Source organism: Phodopus roborovskii, unplaced genomic scaffold (assembly GCF_943737965.1).
Source record: "Phodopus roborovskii unplaced genomic scaffold, PHOROB, whole genome shotgun sequence".
Classification (NCBI taxonomy): Eukaryota; Metazoa; Chordata; class Mammalia; order Rodentia; family Cricetidae; genus Phodopus; species Phodopus roborovskii.
Genome location: NW_026125295.1, coordinates 10,887,274 through 10,910,453, shown reverse-complemented (window position 1 = coordinate 10,910,453; position 23,180 = coordinate 10,887,274). Strand labels below are relative to the sequence as shown.

The 23,180-nt window shown below is 47.0% G+C and overlaps 1 protein-coding gene across 2 annotated transcripts in view; it reads left to right on the top strand.

Annotated features, from left to right (window-relative positions):
* The first annotated feature begins 12,903 nt into the window (after nt 1-12,903).
* Cdcp1 (CUB domain containing protein 1) overlaps nt 12,904-23,180 on the top strand; it is a 37,446-nt gene continuing 27,169 nt past the window's right edge. Inside the window, exon 1 of one of the 2 annotated variants that reach the window (XM_051202991.1) lies at nt 12,904-13,027. Coding sequence is in view for 1 of the 2 variants with exons in the window: in XM_051202983.1 (XP_051058940.1) it covers nt 13,144-13,225 (82 nt within the window). In the remaining variant the exon portion in view is untranslated. Of the gene's footprint in view, nt 13,028-13,137; nt 13,226-23,180 lie in introns of those variants that run through there. The other variant, XM_051202983.1, reaches the window with a different exon arrangement.

Genomic DNA, 23,180 nt, shown 5'->3' with positions numbered 1-23,180 from the left:
ACCAGGACTTTCAGCTCAAGCTTATAACGAGTGTGGAGAGAACAAAGACAAGACAGGCTCATGCACAGAAACACCTAGGGTCAAATGCGGCCTGGGAAGCACAGCACGTTTATTATATATAGTTGGAGAGAGAGGCGGGGTAATTGCATACAGCTGAACGAGGGGGTGGGGTTATTAAATACAGATAAACAAGGTGGCAGGCGTTAGGGCATACAGCTGGATCAAAAAGACAGGTTGAGCTAATCTCGGTAGGAGCAGTCCCTGTAGGGGAGCCATCTTTAGACCATAAGTATCTGGGAGGAGAAAACTATGGGGAATATTTTTGCTCACCCCGTCAACATCTACACAGGGACCCCGAGGAGATTGTCATTCTCTAGTCGGCCTAAGGTCCTTGCCATGGCTGTGCCTATGTCAGTAACGTATGTCTACCCAGGGCTTCCTCGGCTTCCCCACGCCAGTCCTTGGCCTCCCAGACCTTCCGCATTCCTCAGCCATGGCTCTCTACCTCCTCTGGCCTCTCCTGAATTCTCCAGAACCGTTGTACAGTTTCTGCTATTATCTCTGTCACTGTTGTCGGCCATCTCCACCTGTGATGAAGTAGGCAAGAAAAGAACTCTCGGGAGATGCCTCTTATTGGGTCCATTGATTCAGAGGCAAGGGACGGTGTTAATCCCAAAGAGAAAGGCCACCGACCATGGCCAGATTGATCAAAGCAGGCGATTAATTAAAACTAGCTTTTTATTTGTGTACACTGGCTGTCTCCCCCTAACTCAGGGTTCTGGAGATCAGCATTGGATGTGAAGAAGACAAGGGTTTTATGACTCAGGGGTAGGGGGTTTCCAAATGGGGGGATTTGGTGGGCAAAAATAGGAGGGGTTTCAGAAGCAGAACATAGCAAGGCAGTCTTTAACAAACTTTGAAGGAAAGGTAGGGTGGCAAGATGGTTGTAACAACTTTCTGAGACAAAGATATGGCTGCCGTTTCTTGGAACAGGCAGTACGGGACCATTTTGTAATTATGGTTACAGGCGGGCATAGCCCAATCCTTGAGAAACTTATTTAATCATAAACAGGAATGAACCCAGTCTGTCTTTACTATAAGATGGTTTTCCAGCCTAAGATGGAGGCAGACTGATCCAGCAGCAGCACAGTTGTTTCAGCAAATGTGTTGAACACCTGGAAACGTTTGGCGGCATAAGAATGGCGTACAAATAAAGGCTTGAGTTCACACCGTTTACAACATAGCTTGCCCGTGCACACACCACATATCGAGTTCCAGGCCAGCCATGGCTACATAGTGAGAGATTGTCTGGAAAAGAAAAAATAATAATAAAATAAAGATCTAATGGTCCATTTTCAAGATAAAAAATACTTTGGATCACATTAGGTCCAAATACAAATAAAATATACTGAACCCCTTCCAGCTCTTGCTAGTCTAGTATTACACCCCCCCCACACACTCTCTAACCCCCCTACCCAAACTAGAAGTTTAGAGCAGACAATTACCCACAGTCAGGCTTGCCTGTAAGTCACACACCCACTAACCTTTAAAACAAACAGGGTATAAAACATGAATATAAACCTACTATTCGTTTTTGTTGAGGGAAAAAAAAAACAAATAAAAATGACAGAGGAAAAGGCAAGACCTAGGTGGTGTATAAGATTATATTGCCCTGTAGTGTTAGGGCTGCGTGGATGAGGGTGGTGGCCACGATGCCGTTAGTCCCGTGGCAGGACAGAGAGCTGATGTGCATGAGACAGAGCAGAGGCTTTTTCCAGAGGATCACATCCAAGCCATCAACAGGGGTTTGGTAAGTGGCTGTGGGGTAGGAGGCGTTTCCAGGCAAACGCAGCCTTGTCTGTGCCCATCGCCACGCCCTCAACCCCACCCTTTCCATCTCCCAAAAGGAAGTCTCACCACCTCACCCTACCATCTTCTCCCATCCCCCTCCTCCTTCTTGTCCCCAGCATCCCACACGAGGTAACTAAGCCAACGGGGGGTCTTCGGCCAGTTGAAGCAGAGCTGGGGTTAGAAGCCAGGGTGTGCAATGTGTCTCTCTGATGATGAGAGAATGGAAAGGACACAGGATGCTGGCCAGCCTAGTTGGGACTTGGCTGTTTGAGGAAAGAAAGCTTGTGGACTAGTGGAGCAGCAACTGGGTTCTGTGGAGGAACACCAGGGTTCTACAAGGGAACATCTGGGCTCTACTCTGAAGGTCACCTGCTACGTGACCCAATTTTGCCACATACCTTCTCCAGAGCCATGTCCACTGGGAAGGTGACAACCGGATGAGACCCAACCCCTGTACTTAACTTACTCTCTACCAGGAGGAGAATTCCTGAACGTCCCACACACTCACTGAGAAATTATGTTCCTTCCGAAGGCAAACCAGCAGCAGCAAAGGAAGAGGGGGTTGGCAGGCTGGGACCTGACAAGACTATGGGTCATATCTGAGGGCGTTGTGGTCTCCAGAACTAACAGGCCTGGTCCCTTCTCCCCCACGGGCAGGTGACTGAGGCAGCCGGTTGCACAGGCTTATGAAGGTGCTGTCTCCAGCTCTGAGCTGGACACTGGCTTGGACACTGACCTCTTGGATGGAGCAATTCAGGGAGTACTGTGCATCTCTGGGGTTTGGGTCACTCCGAGGTGACCACAGAAGGTACTACCTGCTTGCCGCAGAGTTCCTGAGTCACATGGATGAGGTCACTCAGCCCCCAGCCTGTGATAGTGCTCAGGGAAGATATTTTCCTTAACCTGTCTTACACATCCTAAGACTAAAATTGCAACATGTGGTTCTCCCCCACCCCACCCCACCCCGGGGCAAATTACCTACAAAGTTTAATGACATGAGTCTCCTGTCTCATCCTGAGATGCAACAAATTCCTCTGTGTCAGGCTCACAAAGGGGCCCTCATCCAAACTGTGACCCATTCTTCAATACTGCACTTTCCATTTGCAATTTTAAGAACTATTTGTGCCCTGAGCCACTTCACTCAGAGACACTGCCTGACTCAGACTAATGCACCCTCTCCTCTTTCTCCCAACTGGATTACATACTGGCATAGCTGCCTCCAACCAATTCAATGGTCAGAGTCCAGAATGGACCACCATGCATGACCTTGTTGTGGAAGTCAGGGGCTCTATTACGCTCCTTTTTTTTTTTTTTTTCTTGTGGGGAAGGAGATACAGAGAGCAAATCCAATGCCTCTACACACTAAATCCTAGGGTGTGTGTGTGCATGCTCACTCATGCATGGGAGCCTAAAGAAGCCAGGGTATCATATCCCCTGGAGCTGGAGTTACAGGTAGTTGTAAGCTGTCCAATACGGATGTTGGGAACTGAACTTCAATTCTCTAGAAGAATAGCAAATGCTCTTAACACAGAGCCACTTCTCTAGCTCCAGCTCCTACACTCTTCAAAAAATGAAAGTTGTGTTCACTCTTTTGTTACGAGCATGTTTTCCTATCAGCCTGGTCCCAGAGCGGTGCCAGACCCGAATAACACACAGAGACGCTGTAGTAGATATAAAGCTGTTGGCCTGATACTAGTGTTCTTATCAGCTAGCTCTGCCTTAAATATTAACCCATTTCTATTAATCTAAGTATTTCCACGTGGTCTCATCTTACCACAGAGAGGGTGGGACCTCTGTTCTTTTGGTCTTACATGTTAAATCTCACTCCCTCTCCCTGAATCTCCTTGTCTCCTAGTCCCGCCTATCTTGCTTTCCTATTGGCCAACAGTGCTTTATTCATTCACCAATACAAGAAACATATTTACAGAATGACATCTCCCATCACTGTTCTCAGGGCTGCAAAATTCACACAACTCCTGAGGACAGTAGCAGGGTAGCAGGGCAAGCCACACATTCTTCTTCAGGTTGGATGGATCTTCTGTTTGTAGAGCACTAACTATTACCAAACATAGTTTTAAGCCCAGGAACATAAAGACAGCTTCCTGTCTGATAGCTGATACTTCAAGATGTGAATGAAAGCTTACAGAAGTTTGCCTCCAAGGTTCTCTTTCCAGCCTGTAGGAGCACACACGTGTAAGCCCAGTACCTAGGAGCAGGCTCATGTATGAGGATTGTATGAGTTTTAGGCATAATGACTCCCAGGACAGTCTGAGCTACAGGGTCTCAAAAAACCCCAAAGAAGTGCCAGGAGCAGAGTTCTTTTTCCAAGTCCCATACTCCCAGCTCCCATATCCACATATGTGACAGCTACCATGGCAACAGTCACCTCAGCCAGCTGCACTGTGTGCCTTCCTACCAAGTGCTGCATCAAGTAAGGGACATACAATAATTGCATTCATCTTTCTAGCGCCCTACAAAGGGCATCCATCTGCTCATAGTCCTGGGCTTATAAATGAAGAGACAGAGACATTGTGGATGAATGAGTTCACACAGCCAGGAAGTTGCAGATCCAGCCTCCAAATGCAAGAACCGATCTAGAACATCCATGTTAGCAGCTGTTGAGTCATCCCATCTCTTGCCCAACAAATTCTTTCTGGATATGATGACTAAGGTCTGTTCTCCTAGCACCAGCAGCATCTCCTGTGATTGTCTTCCAAAGGACTGTAAGTTTTTAAGGAGATGCGGGGTGGGGTGGGGTGGTGGAGAAATGGCTCAGTGCTTAAGACCACTTACCACTCTTTCAGAGAACCAGGGTTCAATTCACAGAATCCACATGGTGGTTCCCAAGCATCTGTACCTCCAGTTCCAGGGGATATGACAGCTCTTCCGACGGCAGGTTCATATATATATATATTTAAGACAGAGCTAGCCAAAGGCCACAGAATGTGAAATGATCTTCACCAATCCTACATCTGACAAAGGGCTAATCTCCAAAATATACAAAGAACTCAAGAAACTAATCACCAAAACACCAAATAACCCTATTAAAAAATGGGGTACAGAACTGAAGAGAGAATTCTCAGTAGAGGAAATAAAAAAGGCTGAAAGACATTTAAAGTGCTCAACATCCTTAGCTATCAGTGAAATGCAAATCAAAACAACTCTGAGATATCATCTTACTCCTGCCAGAATGGTTAAAATTAAAAACACCAATAACTACTTATGCTGGAGAGGATGTGGAGAAAGGGGAACGCTCCTCCACTGCTGGTGGGAGTGCAAACTTGCACAGCCATTTTGGAGATCAGTATGGCGGGGCCCACGTTGGGCACCATTTTGTTATGAGTGGTTTTTCCACCGGCCTGGTCCCACAGTCACACCATCACCAAATAACACACAGAGATGCTGTAGTAGATATATTTCTGTTGGGCTGTTACTAGTTTCTTATTGGCTAGCTCTGTCTTAAATATTAACCCATTTCTATTAATCTAAGTATTTCCACGTGGTATCATCTTACTGGAGAGAGGGGGCAGCATTCTACTCTCTCTGTCCTCCATCTTGAATCTCCTCCCTACTCCTTTCTTTCTCCTCCTTGTCTCCTAGTCCCACCTATCTTGGTTCCTATTGGCCAACAATGCTTTATTCATTAACCAATATGAGAAACATACCTAAGGAATGACACCCAAGGTTGTCTTCCGAGCTCCATACATACACATAAGCACGCATGCATGTGTTCACGATCACACACACAAAATAGGAGGGTATTGCTTTCACATAATATTCAGGTTGCTATACTGACCAGCCTCAATTGTGGAATATTTAACTACGTAAAGGTGTATTACATTTGTTTATGCTGTGGAATATTACTTTAACCGAGTAAAGATGTGTTATATTTGTCTCTGCGCATTTAATGATGAAAGATGTGTGTTTAATTATGTAAATATTTGTTACATTTGTTCTGTTATGCCAAGTTCATGAGACCCCAGAAAAGACCACCAAGGAGCTGACTCACTGATGCAAATGCACAAGGTTTAATGTGAAGTCACAAGCCTCGGCGGGGACCCCGTCCAGCAAACCGGTACAGCAGCTGCAGGAAAAGGGTGCCTGGCCTCAACTGCAAGGAGTGTTAAAAGGAAAAAAAAACACAAGCAGGGTGGTGCGTGCCTTGGTTGTTCAGGATTCGCTAAGAGTAGATGATCTTTGGATTCATTGACGTGGGGGGCAGTGATAGGGGGATTTATATTTTTGGCAGTATAACCTGTTATCTTATATATTTTCATTGATTTTTTTTTATGGGGAGGGAAAATTCGATGGTTTTTTTTTTTTTTTTTTTTTTTTTTAATTCCTTGGAACAGGGTGGAACTGGGTAACTCGGAGGCCGAGGTAGAGTTGCTCTACCCTGAAAAAGTTGCTGAGGTTTATTTGATTTATAACCCTTTGAGTTTCACCTTGCCTGCCTAAGGCACCCGATTGGTCTAATAAAAAGCTGAATGGCCAATAGTTAGGCAGGAGAGGGTTAGGTGGGGGCTGCTGGGCAGAGAGAGTAAATAGGAAGAGAAATCTAGGAATGAGAGAAGAGAGGACAAAATGAGGGAGTTCCCTGGGGCCAGAAGCCAGACATAGGGACAGAAAGGAAGGTTAAAAGCCCTGAGGCAAAAATGTAGATAAAGAGAAACCGGTTAAGTTATAATAGCAAGGATAAGATAAGGTCAAGCATTCATAACTAATACCAAGTCTCTGTGTCAGGATTTGGGAGCTGGTTGGTGGCCCAAAAGAAAGCCTGGTACACTCACTGGATGCTGGCTCTTTCTCTGGGAGGCTCAGAGAGTGCCAGGATGCTGGGGAACGAGCATGCTTGTCTCATGCAAGCGCCGTTATAATTTAAGGAGTTCATCTCTAGAACAACCACCCTGTATGATTGTATCCCATTCTTTCCACGCTGGGCACTTCACAGGGAAGAGTGGATACAGAATTTGGGATGCCAGCTAGCATCGTCCACCTGTTTTACGACTCAACTCCTCTGTGGTGCATATCATCCTGGGCACCCTTCCCTCTCCTTGGACAGGGTTCTCCTTCCTTTCTAGAGGTACATCCACCTTGAAACTAGAAAAGCCTTACTGGGTAGCACCTTCCATAGGCTGGGTGCCCCTGGCTATATTGCCTCTGTAACACTTGAAAAGGAACATGTCTTACACCACACACACACACACACACACACACACACACACACACCTCACACTCCCCATGCGAACAATCGCACAGTTCCAAATAGAATGTAGTATCCTTGAGTGGCTTGAGGAACTCTGGGACCTGACTAAGCAAGTGTTAAATTCCTGAAGGTACAATTCACTGAGGTTTGGCAAGACAAATTTGCCTAATTCAAAGCCACGTTATAGTTCATTTGCAGATTTTCCTACTATCATACTCATGGCCTCAATGAATCTCTCGTCCTCCCACAGGGCTGAGTCACAGGAACAAGCCCACAGCAGCAGCAGCAACCCCTTATGAACCTGCCCAACCCTGGCCAACATCAGAAGTCTGTGGGTAGTTCTAGAAGATGAATACAACCTGAGGTGGGCAGAGCCAGAAACAGCCAGTCCATGAGTGTGTTTTTTTTTTTTTTTTCCCCCAATTAAAACATGGTTAATTGGAAGTACTCACGAGGCAGAGGCAGGCAGTTCTCTATGAGTTTGAGGTCAGTCTCGTCTACTCCAGGACAACCAAGACTGCATAGTGAAATCCTTCTAGAAAAGTCAATAAATACATAATAGCCCGCAAAGTGGCTCAGTGGGAAAAGAGCCCTATCACCAAACCTGAGAGCCTGAGTTAAATCCTAGGACCCATGTGGTAGTATGAGAAACCAGTTATCCTCTGACTTCCACATGCAAACTTTGTCATAGGCATGTCCACATACAAATTAAATAAATGTAAAAAAAAAAATCAGTAAAAACCTAAGCATAATACTCAGTTCTCACAATGCCTTATCAAAAAGTTTTTTCTATCAAAAATGAATTGATAATTTCCAGATCATTACAACATGGATAATTATAAATACACTACACTGCTTTAGTCTTCACAAATGCACATGCATACACACACACACACACACAGAGTGGGTTGGGGCATTGAAATGGGGTCTCATGTGATCCAGGCTGTCTTCAAACTCACTATATAGCTGAGTCTGACCTTATATTCTTGATCCTACTGTGTTCACCTCCCAAGCACTAATATTACAGGTGTGCACCGTCAAGCCTTGATGTTTATGTTTAACGGAATTTGTAAGACTCCCTAAATTTGTAAGGTCCATGAATGCCGTGGCTATATGAACCGCAAGTACATCTATGGGTGAAGTCATATTTTGTGTATCTCATCAATGGCTTCTTATAAGATGTATCTTACAAAATGACATTTTAAAAAAAAGACATAACAAGCAGGTATGGGAAAAGATATTATATTGCTTTTCTGGATTTAGAGACATTTGTGACCATTTTAAAATTCTCTCAAGTTTGTAATTTGTCACAATTTCTTTCCTTATTTTAAATAATTAACTTTTCTACCTGATTTTTTTTTCTACCTGATTTTTTAAATTATAATTTTATATTCTTAATCTGGTTAGGTTTTTTGTTTGTTTGTTTGTTGTTCTTGTTTTCTGGTTTTTCATGTCAGTTTTAACTTCTAGAAACTTATTTCTGCCCTTCCTGTGTTTCATGCATTTCTTTTTTCTTCTTTTGGTTTTTTCAGGACAGGGTTTCTTTGTGTAGCCTTGGCTGTCCTAGAACTAGCTCCAGAGATCAGGCAGGTCTGGAACTCAGAAATTCATCAGCCTCTGCTTCCTGAGTGCTGGGCTCCATCTATTTATTTTAAAGGAAATTTATTCCGTGTGTGTGTGTGTGTGTGTGTGTGTGTGTGTGTGTGTGTGTGTGTGTGCGCGCGCGCGCGCATGCACGCACACAAGTAGACTTGCACATGCAGAGGTAAGAGGACAACTTTGGGTGTTGGTTCTCTCCTATCATGGAAAAATAAGGATTGGGGAAAACAGATAGGCTGAATAGATTGAATAGATGATTATTCGGGGAGAAATCACAACAGAGACAGATGACTGCCAGCAGGTTCCTGTCCCAAGGATGCCTCTGGATGCTATCTGTCTCCGACCAGGAAGTAAGAGAGAGCCTCTGGGGTCTCCAACCCCAGACCTAGTTCCCCCAGGTCATCTCCGGTGCAACAGGTGCTGGCAGAGTGAATAAATATCTCACTACACTCTCCCTCCACCCCCTGGGTCCTAGAGAGGGAACTCAGGCCGTGTGGCTTGGCAACTCACTGAGCCATCTTGCTAGTCCTTATGTAGTTCTTATTTTAATGGAATGTGTCCCCCCCACCCCGTCCTGTTCTAACACTTCTGGTAGTTTTTCTGGGCCTATAATTTTCAGAAGTTACCTTCTTTCAGGTTTCCTAAAGTAGTTCCTTCCAGAGGCATGAATTAGGCCTTAGCAAAAAGAATAGTCATGAAGATAGCTAGGGTTTATTTGTCAAGAGCAACCTTGGAAGTTGGAAGTTACAGACTCATTCTGTCAGAGGTTTCTGAAATCTCAGCACAATGTGTTGTGATGGGAGCCCATGATATTTGTTATTCAGGATACTCCATAGGATACCACATCTGGAGACTCACATGTCACTCTTACCTGGGCAGGACTGAATGATGTCAGTGACCTCTAGTTTTATCTGCTCTTTTCCAGCTCAATGTTCTTCCCTCGGAGTCTTGTGTGAGCTTGGGCCCTCGACCACTGAGCTACACCTCCAGCCTCTCTGTTTTTAAAAATATCTACTACTGTTGTATTTTTTCCAATTTTTTTTTTCCTAAACAGGGGTTCTCTGTGTAGCCCTGGCTGTCCATGAACTCACACTGCAGACCACGGTGGCCTCAAACTCAGACCCACCTGCCGCTGCCCCTGTGGTGCCTATAACCCTCTAAGGGGGATTAGCAATGACTTCTGTCTGGCTTTGCTTGTCTTCCTGTACAGCCTTCCGGCACCATGTTACCTTTTCTTGTTTGGTAGGTCAGTTTTCAAAGCTTCCCTTAGAAGTGAGATCTGCATTGTGATCTCTTACATCTAACTGCACCAACAAGCTAGGAGCTGCATGGGAGGAGATGGCCAGTCCCTTGAGGGGTCAGATTCCTGGGAGAGCTTTCACATCTAGCAGGAGGGGATGAGCAGTTGATGGGCCGAGGACTCCCGGCATTCTGGATGCACACATTCTCTGAATCTATCTTTAGAATGCTTCCCAGGCCCTCGACTATGCCAGCAGCTCCCTGCCCAGATCTCTAGGATTCTGTGCCTCCAGAAGCAGTTGCTCAGCCCAGAAGGCAGGAAGCAGCTCCTGGAGCTAACTATAGGACTTCTCTGCAGCCCTCCTCCAGCCTTGCCTTCCTTGTCTTAGCAGCTCCAGCTAAAAACACCCCCTCACCCCCGGCTTTGGATTGGAGCTGCCATTTCCTGAGTGCCGTGGATTCCTTTCTTTTGAGGATTTCACAGTATAAATCCTGTTATCAACTTCCCCCTGGCTGGAGAAGGGTTCTACTTTCTCTTGGCTGCCTAAGCATTTATAGCCTCTCTTTCCGCCGCAGGATCATTTTTGCTGCCATCTTCTCTTATCCACATCTGTGTAAACTTCTGTGCTTTTAAAAAATCTCTGTTCTTTTAGCCTTTGTGAAAGAAATGTCAAGAGAAGTCAAGATGAGGTGGGGTAGTTGAATGAAAAATAATAAATAAATCAATAAAAATAAAGAAAGGACATGAGTGCTCCCAGGTGTGGAGGAGAGTTTGTTGCAGATAAAACGGGAGCATAGGTAAAGGCAGGGATATCTGGAAAAGTCCAGAGTGGACACGACCAGGCTAAGTTGGGTCGCGAGAGAGAAGGGGAGGGGAAGAAAGGAAGAAGAGAGGGGAGCCAGGTACAGCAGCCAGGAGGTCAAAGGCCAAACATGGGTGAGTAATGAAAACTTGTGGGTTATATAGGAAGAGCCTGTGGGGGAAGAGCAGCCCAGTCCCTGTGCTGGAGAGTTCTGGGTAGAGTGTGGGGTACACTGAGACCCATACCCTCTAACAGGAAGGGACCAAGGGAAGCCTGGAGAATCTGTCAGTAGTCTATGCTGTTCTATCACTTTGCTTATCTTGTTGTTATTTGAGACAGATCCTCTCTCTGTATAGTCCAGGCCAGCCTCAAACCTGTGATCCTCCTGCATCAGTATCAGAACGATGCAGCCAGACACAGGGTCTATATTTTAAAAAAAATATGCATGCATTCGTTTCTTTTGTGTGGCACACACGTCACAGCACACATAAGTTGGTCAGAGGACAACTTACAGGGATGAGCAATCTCTCTCTGTCCATCGTGTGGGCCTGGGGATCAGACTCTTAGCAGACCTGGTGACAGGCCCTTGACATGCTGAGCCATCTTCCCAGCCCTCAGTCTGCCATATCTCTCATGCAGCAAGCATATTTAGCTGCTCAAATTTACTTGACTCCTCCCATTCGGCCATGTGAAGAAGACAGAGCTCATGTCTGATCAGTAACTTTTTTTCTCTCTCATCCCAAGAATAAAAATGTGATCTCAGGACATCTTGACCAATGGTACAGTTTGGGTCATCATTAGTCCTCATATCAAGAAATGATTCGTTTTCAGAAAGCTGGTGTCAACTGTTCCAACCATGGCCAGCTAACCAAGGTTAGAGTTGAGAGTTCTCTGCCCATTGTTACTTTCCCTGGGAAACTATTGTATTTGTTTAGTGATATGCAAGTCCACCTAGAATGAGAAAAAGACGAAAATCTGCTTTTATAGTTTGGTCAGTATAAGCATTAAAAAAAATGTTTAGCTTTTTCATCTAGACTTTGTTTTCTTGCTGGACATGCATCTTTACTCCCAGCACTTAGCTCAGACAGGCAGATCTCTTGGAGTTGAGACCAGCTTGGTCTACATAGTGAGTTCCCAGCCAGCCGGGACTTCATTGAGAGCCTCTGACTCAAAACAACAATAACAAAAAAAAAAAAAAAAAAAAAAAAAAAAAAAATTCTTTCTGTTAATGAACTGGTACTCGATTCAGCAGGGAGAATTGTCAGTGAGGGTTGTAAATTTAGAATCCTAAGTCTGAGAATCCCCCTAGTTTACAGGCTCTTGTAGGTGGAGCTGTGATGAGGTCCTGCCTCAGCCACTCAGAGCTGGGGAGCATGAGCTTCCTCTTCAAGGGAAACTGGAGGGAGGAAGGGAGGGAGGGAGGGAGGGAGGTGAGGTCCCAGAGAAAGGACTTTTTTCTCATCTCTGTTGTTGACCAACAAGGCTGGGGAGCTATGTCAGGCTCGGCTTCTCGGAGCTAAAGAGAAGTTGGGGGTCACCCTTTGATGCCAGGACATGGGCTTCTGTTCCTGTCCGAGGTTGCTTGAGAGGTCTGAGTGACCCTCGCCCATGGACACAGTGGACCCATAGGGCCACGGAACCCTTTGGGCTGAATGCTGGTCTGTCAGTCAAGAGTCCCTGAACCACCTACCATCACTCTTTGGACCAGGTCATGGTATGGTCTGTGTGTGGGTCTCATCCCCGGACCTTTTCATAGAAGTCATCTAAGACACAGATATATACATTATGATTCTTAACAGTAGCAAAGTTACAGTCATGGGGTAGCAGCAAAAGTAATTTTATGGCTGGGGGTCACCACGACATGAGGAACTATACTAAGGGGCTGGAAGCTATTATTAGGAAGGTTGAGAACCACTGTCCTAGAGGACAGAAGGAGATCCCACAGAACCTCTTGAAACAGAGGCAGGTGGCTCAGCAGTATCTGAAAAGGGACCGGATGCCAGCAGCGCAGGTAGGACAAACCAACTTCTGATTGGAATCCTTCACACCCACTCACAGCTCCACAGCACGGTGCACACGGCCCCACAGGAAGATTCCCCTTCTAAACAGGCACACCGGGGCAGCTAGGTGAGGAGGAGCTGGCCATCACCAAGGTCCTTTGGACTTTGAGAAAGGAACTGAACCCAGGGAGGCGGGGACAAATTTGCTTCTAGGCTACTGGGCTAGGGAAGGTTGTACCTGAGCAGAAGCAGGAAGAGGAGGAGGCCAGGGAGGAAGCCTGGGTCACCCTGGCTCCTGCCGAGCGGGCTGGGCGGGGTCCTGCGTGCAGGTGAGCAGCGGGGCAGGGCGGGGCGCAGCTGCGTTTCGGTGCCCGGGCGCCGCTGAGGCCTCTAGCAGACACAGGCCACAGTCGTGCCCTGCGGAGGCCAAGGCGCCCCCGGAGTCATGGCCCGCCCGGCCTGCGGGTTCCCAGTCACTCTGCTGGGCGCCCTGTTGCTGGGTACGGCGCACCTGCTGCACGGGACAGGTAAGAGGGAGCTGTGGCCAGGGAGGCACCTGGACGTGGCGCGTGCGATCCCGACCCGGTAGCATGGTCGGAGAGCTTTGGCGGCGCGAAGGGCCTGGGACGACTCTCCCTGCGCTCAGGCCGCGGCACGAGGGAGAGTCCTGAACCTGGGTGAGCTCCGTGCTGGCCCAGGATTTAAAGGCGCGCGGAACCAGCCTTAGGAGGTTGCACTCAAGGTGGCGCGTTTTGCCCTAGGGACTTTGCTGAGACTTAGCAACACCCGATTAGGGCTTGGCAGAACTTTCCTCCCAGGGCCCACCCTTCACCCGGGCCAGCAAAGAGCAAGAAGGCCATGGTTGGGCGACCCATTGCGGTGCCTCTTTATACCTCTCCGCGCGCCCCATTATTCTGAGGTCCAGGAGTATTCACTCTTAGGACAGCTCCAAGTGGGCAATCACCGGCCGATTGGACAGCAGCCAGTCTGCGTCTAACTGCGGAGCCCCGCGGGTGCCCCACCCCTCCCTTGCTGGAAGTCTGGACTGTTGTGAATTTCAAGAAGTTTGGGTTGGGGGCAGAGGCCACGCTTACCCGGAGATCTGCTCCAGGAAAGACCCCGAACTATGGGCCCTGGGAGTAGAATACTGCCAATAACTAGCTTTGTTCAAGCAAGAACTTAATGTGAGGCGCTTTCTCAGACTCGTACAGGTTTTTTGCTTTTTTTTTTTTTTTTAATAGCGCTGTCCAAAACGTGATTTAGGTCTGTGATGTCCTTTGCAAGGCCAAAGGGGGTGTTTGTGTTTGACACAATGATAAATTAGTGTGTATTAAAGAATAAAACTGAAATGGTGGGGTGAACTTGGGCGTAAACCTCAGGAAAACTTCCTGGTTCCTTTTTTTCAAACATTAAGTGATATATTACTGCATAGTAGACAGAAAAACTTAAGACCTCATTTAAAATTATGCGTACACATGCGCGTGCGCGCGCCAATTGTGGCATGTATTTTGTTGCTGCTAGAGTTTGGTTTGTGTTTTTCTGAGGCAAGGTCTCCCTGTGTAGCCCAAGCTGACCTTGAGCCCGCTGAGTTTCAACCTCCACCTCTGGACTGCTAGAATTCATTACAGATGTGGGCAGCCACTGTACTACTTTCTTAGCACTAAATTTTCAATCGGTTTAAGGGATAGAGTACGCAGTCCATTGTGTAGAGGGTCAGCCTAGCATGTGCAGAGCCGTGGGTTCAATTCCTAGGGCTTCATAAACTGAGTGTGGTGGCTCATACTTGTGATTCTAGCATTCCGGGGGTAGGAGAACCAAGAATTCAAGGTCGTCCTTAGCTACTTAGTGAGTTCTTGGCTGGTCCAAGCCGGATGAAATTTTGTCTTAAAAATACATTTTAAGAATAAAAAACAAGTGTGGGAGGGAAGATATACGTGCATGAGGGAAGGGACGGGGGGGGGGGGGGCGTGTGGCCGGCACTGTTGAAGGCAGGTAACACTCTGCAGGTTGTTTTGAGATAGTTGTCTCTGGCTTCCAGTAAGAATGTGGTATACGTCCAGCCATCACTGAATACAAGATCTGCAGTGGGCTCTGAACTGTCTGTCTGTCTGTCTGTCTGTCTGTCTGTCTGTCTGTCTACAGCACATGAGTAGACAGAGTTCATCCTTAGACCCATGGGAACATGGATTCTTCAAGTGGTTATGTGAACTCTCGTGATCACATAAAGAAAGGAAGTTATAATTCAAGGCATTTTCTAAGTACATTGGCGCAGGCATCTGTAGGTGGTTACTTCAAGTAGTGAAGGTCCTGGGCTAGGCCTTACATGTTATCTGATGACATTTTTGGCTGTTGGGTTCACAGAAGCAAATGATCCCCTAAGTTAATAAAAATCAAAGAATTTTTTTTTTACCTGACCGTAAGAAAGATGTTAGGTCACATACAGAAGTGGGTGATAAATGGCTATTGAGGGGACTGAAGATTGCCCATTGATAATTTTAACTCTCGCTCTGTAACATCCCAACTCTTCACAGTTAGGAAGTTCAAATGAACCTGCCAGTCTGCAGGATCTGCGGCGTAGATGGGGTTCAGAGCGTGACACTTGTCACTTCACATGTCACATGTCTCCCTCAGTTCCCAGAAGCTCCACTCAAGTCCTTCCTTCCAGGAAGGTGTGTGCTACCTGAGTTGCGTAAATACCTGGGATTTTACCCACTTCACTTTCTTCTTCTGTGACCCATGAGGTCACATAACAGGTTGACTCAGCAGTTACCTAGTTTTCCTGAAGTCCAGGCTCCCATCTTCACTGGTGGAGGCCTCTGAGGGCCTGGCACAGTGCATGGTGACACATCCCTGACAGACGTTGCAGAGATGAAGAGCAAATGAAAGCTTGAGGTCGGGGGAGGTGGAGGCATACCCGATATTCCGCCAGCTCCTTCCTGGCCAGGAGAGAAGCACCTGTTGGATTAGAATGAAAGCCTTTAAAACACCATGTCTCCAAGAACTACCAGATAGGCAGTGAGCCCACTATCTTGTTACATTGTTCTTCTGTAAATGTCACAAATTGAAATGAGGACTCTGGCTGTTGTCTGGAGGTGTTACTAGAAGGAGGTGGAGTTCCACGGCCCTCCCCCACACCCCACAAATTGCCCTGGAGTGAGTCACAGGAGACACTCAAGACTTCATGCCATCCGGGACTCTCAGAGTTCACCTTTGCTCACAGATAATGTTTTGTTCTACTTGGTTATATATATTACAAGTTTCTCCAGAATAATTGTGATGCTTGAAACTTTTTTTTTTTTTTTTTTAGAGCTAGGGAATGTAGCTCAATTGGCAGAGCTTTTTGCCTGGCGTGTAAAAAGCATTGTTTTGTTTTTGTTTGTTTGGTTTTGCTTTTTTGACACAAGGTTTCTTTGTGTAGCTTTGGCTGTCCTAGAATTAACTCACAGAGATCTACCTGCCTCTGCCTCCTGCATGCTGGGATTAAAGGTGGGCATCCTGCTCATCAAAGCCTTGGTTTTAATCCCCAGAACTACATAAGCAAGGCATGGTGTTGCACTTAACCCCAGCACTTGGGAGGCAGGAAGATCAGAAGTTTGAGGTCATCCTACATAACAAGTTACAGGTTATACTGGGCTACATGAATGAATGTTCGCACCGCAATTTTCATTCTGCTAGTTCTATTCAGTGGACAGGTATTAAGACTTACATAGCAGAGAGTAAGAAAAATGGCTCGGTGGACTAATAAGGCATTTGTCATCAAGCCTGACAACTTGAATTCAATCCCCAGGACTCACTAGTAGTAAAGAGGCTACTCCCCAAGTTGTCCTCTGACTTACACACACACACACACACACACACACACACACACACACACGTACACAGGCACACACACACACACGTACACAGGCACACACACACACACACGTACACAGGCACACACACACACGTACACAGGCACACACACACACACGTACACAGGCACACATTCACTTATAGGACAAAGCTCAATCCACTTCTGCCCAGCAAAGCTAGTGGGGAGGGAAGGAAGGGTGAGGTCACTGTGTAGCAGCAGAAAGTAGCCAGACCCCGGATGGGGGGGACTTGTGGCTGAGGCCCTCAGCTTTGTTGATTAAGAAAAGTCCACGCCCTTTAATTGTAACTCCAAACTATAAAAATTATCCCGCAATCAAATGATTTCAAGCCACTCACCACAACCTTGTAATTAGCCCATGGCCTTCTTCTGAAAGTCTGAAAACAACCTGACAGGAAGAAGAACCCAGGGGCCCCGCCTTCTTTAGGCAGATCCCTTGTTTGTAGTTTCTAGAATCACTGGCTACTGCCACTCCTCCCCAGCAGCCCAAGCACATGAAGTGCTTTCTGTGAGAGCCTCGTTACTACTTTTCTTTGCTACTCTACTTAATGACAGCAATCCCTTCCTGAAAGCCAATCATTGTGACGCCCTGAGCCTCATTGTCTCATGGTAGGGGCAGTCACTAACCTGTTGTTTGGCCCTGCAGAACCCCCAACAGGTTCTTAATGTATAGTGAAACACACATAGATACTCACATGTAATTAAAAACCAGCGTTGTTAAGTGTGAGGTGCACAGAGCAGTGACCGGAGACTGCCAGGCCATATATGGAATTTATCACAAATGGTCTTTTGGCATAGAGTAACCCAACTCAACTCCCTCTGTGGACACCCAGGGGTCTCTACCAGCTCCAGACCTCCTCAGTTCTGGTACCCGGAGCACAGAGACTCTCGGCATGTCTTTAAAAAGTGTTGTTCGAAGCTGTAAATGTATGATTCCAAAATAGACATTGGTCAGCATAGCTTTGATGGAGAAAATAGAAGCAGTAATGTTCAAACCATTAAAAATGAGGCTCTTTTTCTCTGGAGAAAATATAGACAGGGAAGACATAATTGGGCCTTCATGTTTCCAAGCAAAGGGGCAGGTACAGAGAGCTGAGTGACCCGGTTGGACTACAGGGGTGCTGAGGTGACACTCTGAACTTTTGGTCAGCTTTGAGGCATTGTCTACTTCCCAGAAACTGTCCTTGATTTTAAAGCAACAACAAAACCTGCATAGGTTAGTGCTACGTTCGCACTTTGTTCTAGGAATGTGTTCCCTCTCTCTCTCTCTCTCTCTCTCTCTCTCCCTCTCTCCCTCCCTCCCTCTCTCTCTCTCTCTCTCTCTCTCTCTCGTTAAGGATTCTTTTGCTTTTATTTAATTTTATTTTACTGGTTTTTCAGACAAGGCCTCTGTATGTAGCCCTGGATGTCCTAGAACTCACTATGTAGACCAGGCTGGCCTCAAACTCACAGAGCTTCCCCTGCCTCTGCCTCTGCTTCCTGAGTGCTAAGATGAAAGGTATACTCCATTTTCTCCCAAGTGTAGAATTATAGGTGTGCACTGCCATGCTTAGCTGGAGTGACTGATTTGTGAGTCACCCTTGTCTTACCTTTCCCAACAGAACTCCTTTTCTAAAGCCCACAGAGTCTCCTAATCTGTCGGGAAAGCGCTGGAAGCAGAAACATCTCCAGGTGGTTTTCCTTGAAACAGTGTATGTTTATTTCTGTTGCTTTAAGAACCATGGTGATCTGTGTTGCTGTTGGCACTTCAGAAATGCCTACTTGAAGGGCTATCCTGAAATAGAAGCCACTGTGATGGAAATGTGCAACTTCCCTGTCTCTCCTGGTGCACAGCCTCCTACCCACCTGCCAATGCGTGAGCTTGTGTGTGGTGTTATTGGTGACCTTTTCAGATCTCACTATGTATTCCTGGGTGGAACTTCTATGTAGCCCAGGCTGGCCCCAAACTCACTTTTATCTTTCTGATTCTGCCTACTGAGTACTAGAATTACAGGTGTGTGTGTGACACTATACCTAGTTGTATCTGGGTGTGGGAGGAAGGGGTGTTCTTCTTTTGTTGTTCATATTCAAGAATTTTAAAACTGTCTAGAAACAGAGATGGTTCAGCAGTAGCCAGCTCCTGAGATCCCAGTACAGATGAAGTTGCTACTGTCACTCAGAAGGTAGAGACAAGAGAGTCTGAAAGCAAGACCCTGTCTCAAACACATCAAAGCCAAAAACTTCTATTGCACAGTGATATCACAGCCTCCCCCACATGGAGTGTGAGTGTGAGGTATCTGTCACTCATGTTTGTGCTAACTTGGTAAGGTTAACTTAACATGCCATTGTATAAATATATAGTGTGGACAGCCTCGAAGACAGAACACAGTGGTAAACAACGAGGCAAGAACTTGTGCGTTCATTATACCACTGTTGTTACTTTAGAGAGTTTGTTTTACTGTGGCCAGTGCGATGCCATCAGCTACTCCTGTTATCGTGTCCCTCGACTTCATCAAGAACCAGGTCCAGCAGTGGCTCGGTACCTTCCAGGTTTGTGTGGACATCTGCACCACAGTGAAATGGTCGCATTTTCCAGACTGTATCCCACTAAGTGATGTGTGACCACAGTGCAAAATAGAGCACAGAAGGGCTCGACCTCCTTGTATCGGGGAGGGCATGGCTACGGGCAGGAAAGTACAGTGTCCGGAGCAGAGAGCTGGCTGACCACATCTTCATCCACACACAGGAAGCAGAGACACAACAGGAGGTGGGTCCAGGGTATAAATCCTCAAAGCCCGCCCCCGAGTGTTATACTCCTCCTCCTGTAGGTCCCATAAACCCCCAAACAGCACCTTCAACTGTGGCCCAAGTATGTAAATGCGTGAGCCTGTGAGGGATATTACTCATTCATAACGTCACATCCCTTCGCCCCCACCCCCTGGCTATTTGTTTTCTGGCACACTTCTCTCGTTATACTAACCCCATGGACTGGTGCCCTGTGTGTTGACCTGCTCTTCTCATTACCCCAACACGTGTCTAGAAAGAGTGTTTGAACTCGGTCTTCACTCCCTCCATCACTCCCTAGCCCCTTCTGTGCGCTTCGTTGTCCTTCGTCTTTCTGGGCCACGTCAGGGAATCGATGTGTGTTGGGAGGCTGTGCTCAGGCCCCAAGCTCTAGTGGCTTTGGATTTCCATCCATGCACACACAGTTAGCTTTGAGCCAAGTCTGATGGTTCAGGGGAAGCACATCCTGAACTGCCTGGAACTCACAACACCTGCATCCTGGCTCACACATTTCCTTCTTTGTGAGTGGGGGTGTGTCTGTTTCTGCAGGTAGCATTTGCGTTTGTGCACATGTGTGTGGAGGCCAGAGGTCAACCTCAGGTGTCATTCTTTAAGAGACATCCACCTTGGGTTTTTTTTTTTTTTTTTTTTTTTTTTTTTTTGGAGACAGGATCTCTTACTGACCTGGAACTCCCCAAGAAGGCAAGGTTGGCTGGCCAGCAAGTCCCAGGAATCTCCACCCATCTCTGCCTCCCCAGTGCTGGGATTAGAAGCATGTGCCACCATGCCTGGCTTTTGTCTTTTTCTCTTTCTTTCTTTTCTTTGTGTGAGTTCTAGGGAATCAAACTCATGCATACAAGGTAAGCATTTTACCTTCCGAGCTATTTCGCCGGACATGGATAGTTATTTCTTGCTCATGGAAAGTACAAAACAGAGCCTGCCCTCTAGGCAGGGATAAGGGGACCCAGGCCTCTTCCTCTGGCTTTTCCCATCTTCAACACATGGCTTCTGTGTTCATCAGCTTCAAGCATCCGGAAGATTCTGTTCACTGCCTAGCCATTTGCCGTATCGTAAAACCCCGGGGCTGTGCTAATGGCTCTGGTTCTTGGCGCCATGTGCTCTTATTGGGGGCTGTGAAGGGGAATAGGCTAGGGCTACACATACGCTACATTCATTTAAACGGGACTATTTGCTCATTAGCCTATTGCAACTACAATAACTCTGGAAACCCATGGCTCCAGAATAGCTTATGCACACCTGGCCCCAAGCCACCATGACATGCACGGGCCAGGAGGTGGAGGCCAATGGAGCAGGCAAATCCCTGGATTCCTAAGCAAATTGCCCTAACAGTCAAAGTGGAGAGCTGCTCTTCAGGAGCCTCACAGCCTCTGTGCGTGCTGGAAGTCTGTCCTGCTGGAGGCTGCGGGGCACAGGGTCTGTTGTGGGAGGGTTCGGTCTGAGACGATAGTCCATCTGCTCCCCACGGTCCAGTTGACAGGTCTAGCTCAGCATCACCTCAGCATCACAGAGGATACGTACGTCCAGTCTTCCTCAGCCACTTGCTCCTGCGTCTTGCTCACTGCTGTAGTCCCCTCATCCTTGGACAATGCCCCACATGGTGGCAAGGGCCTGTCTCTCTTCCTGGAAACCATTTTGCTCAGCAGCAGAGCTTTGGAATTAAGAGATGTGAACAAATGTCTCTTTACCCCAGACAGTTCATCAGTAACCGACCAAAGAGTTGCTTCCCACTCAGGTCTAGCCTAGTAAGCCAGTGAGTTCACTGGGGTTACTTACAGGAGCACAGTGACTCAGGCAAGCGCCTCACTGCAGAGCCTACCCCAGCATGGGAAATGGCTTGTGAGGCCTGTATCCATGGGTTCAAATCATGACACCACTGCCTATTAACTAGGTCAGCTGGACAGGTTACCTAACCTAGGACTCACCTGAGATACAACATAGAAATAGCAATACCTGGAAGCTGGCCAAGGTCCCATCAGGAGGGTGTGTGCAAGTCACTCAGCCCTGCTGGCCTAGAGCAGATCCCTCCGTTGCTCAGAATGATGACAGTTTAGGTCCCCTTGTGAGATTCAGTGTTGCAGCCTGTGCTTCGGCCCCCTGGAGCTCACTTTGGGCATGGATGTCAGCTCCCCCGGGAAATTCCTAGAAGTAAACTTGCTCAAGTAGGAGCTCTAAATTGTTTCCCATGATGCTCAGGACACATTCTTAAACACTGTTTAAGTGTCTGCTCACACATGAATTTCCTGTTACCCTAGGAACTGACCAGGCAGGTTCTGCGTAGCTCAGTCAGCACGCTCAGCCCCATCAGTCTCCCAAGACTGCATGCAGCTTTCCTTATGACCAAGTGCTACAGACCCAAGCTGGGCAAAGCAAGTGCTTGTTGAAAGCCTTGGAGCCTTGGAGCCCTGGCTTTTAATCCCTGCCTGCTGAGAGATCAGGTGTTAGTCCAGAACCAGCGTGGGCTGCTGACAGTCTTATCAGGCACAAGCGTTTGGGTTAAGTTTCAGAAGCAAGCTCTCATCTTGTCAGAACAAGAAGACATGATTTATATAGTAAACAGTACTTGGGTCATCTTGCAGGAGCTAGCAATGTAGCTGGCTCAGTGGCAGAGTCCCTTGCCTAGCGTGCATGCCTAGCATGCATGAAGACCTGGGTTCCATCCTTTGGTTTCTGCGGTGCATGCCTGTAGGATGCTACTGAGGGGTGGATATTGTTCATTACGCGGGATAGGGTCTCTTGTAGCTGAAGTTGGTCTCAAATTCTCTGTGTAGCTGAAAATGACCTTGTACTTTGGATCCTCCTGCCTGTACTTCTCAAATGATAAGGTAACAGACACGCGCCACAGCACCAAAGTCTTGGCTTCGTGAATGTAAGGTCAGCACTCTACATGCCCACCTCCTTCAGCTGAGTCTTGAATTAACATCTTCCGGACTCGGGCTTCTCTGTTGCAGCTCCTCTCAGCAATGAGCCAGGGGGGCTGGGCAAAGGGTGTCCCATTGGAATCTTCCAGCGCTAAGTAGGCATCTTATTCGTACCCATTGCCTGTAGATCAGAAGCAGCCTCCGGGTCCATCGTAATGCCAGGTGGCCTTTCCAAGAACAAGGTGACACCGTGTTACCTTCTGTGGAGTGATGCCCAGGTAGGAAACAACGGTCCAAAAGGAAGCTGTGGCATTCAGCCTCTGGCAACAGAAAGTAAATGGAGGTGGTACAGATGTAACCACATAGCTGTAGACTAGCTCAGGAAGATCATGCCTGGCTGCAGTGCTTGCGTAAAAGATGCTTTTGTTGTTGTTGTTGTTTTGTTTTTTAACTCTAATGAGAGGAATAAGGCCATAAAATTCACCAGTCTCGATGATGTATTTGTCCAGGTCCTGCTGTGTGTATGTGTTACATTGAAAAACTCCCCCAGAAGTTCTTCCTTGATCCCTTTACAATCAGTTACTGTCTGGTGACCACTGATTTGTCTTCTGTTACCAAGGTTTCACCCTTAATACAACAACAAAATTGAGATGGGTGTCACACAGCCAATAGAACTCCTGCCTCCACCTTCCAAGTGCTGGGGTTACGGGTGTGAACCACCACACCCAGCTAAAATATTCTTTTAAAAGTGCAAAGCTGAGAGTCAGTAGCTTTGTTACATTAAAATTAATTTCTGAAGTATAGCCTTATCTTCAAAAAGGTCTGAGATGGCTTTCTGTAAGAATGTGTTTGTAGAATGCAGGTGTAGGGGCAGAGGCAGGTACATCTCTGGGAGTTTAAAGCCAGCTTAGTGAACCCATCAAGCTCCAGGTCATCCAGGGCTACCTAGAGAGACCTTGTCTCAACAAA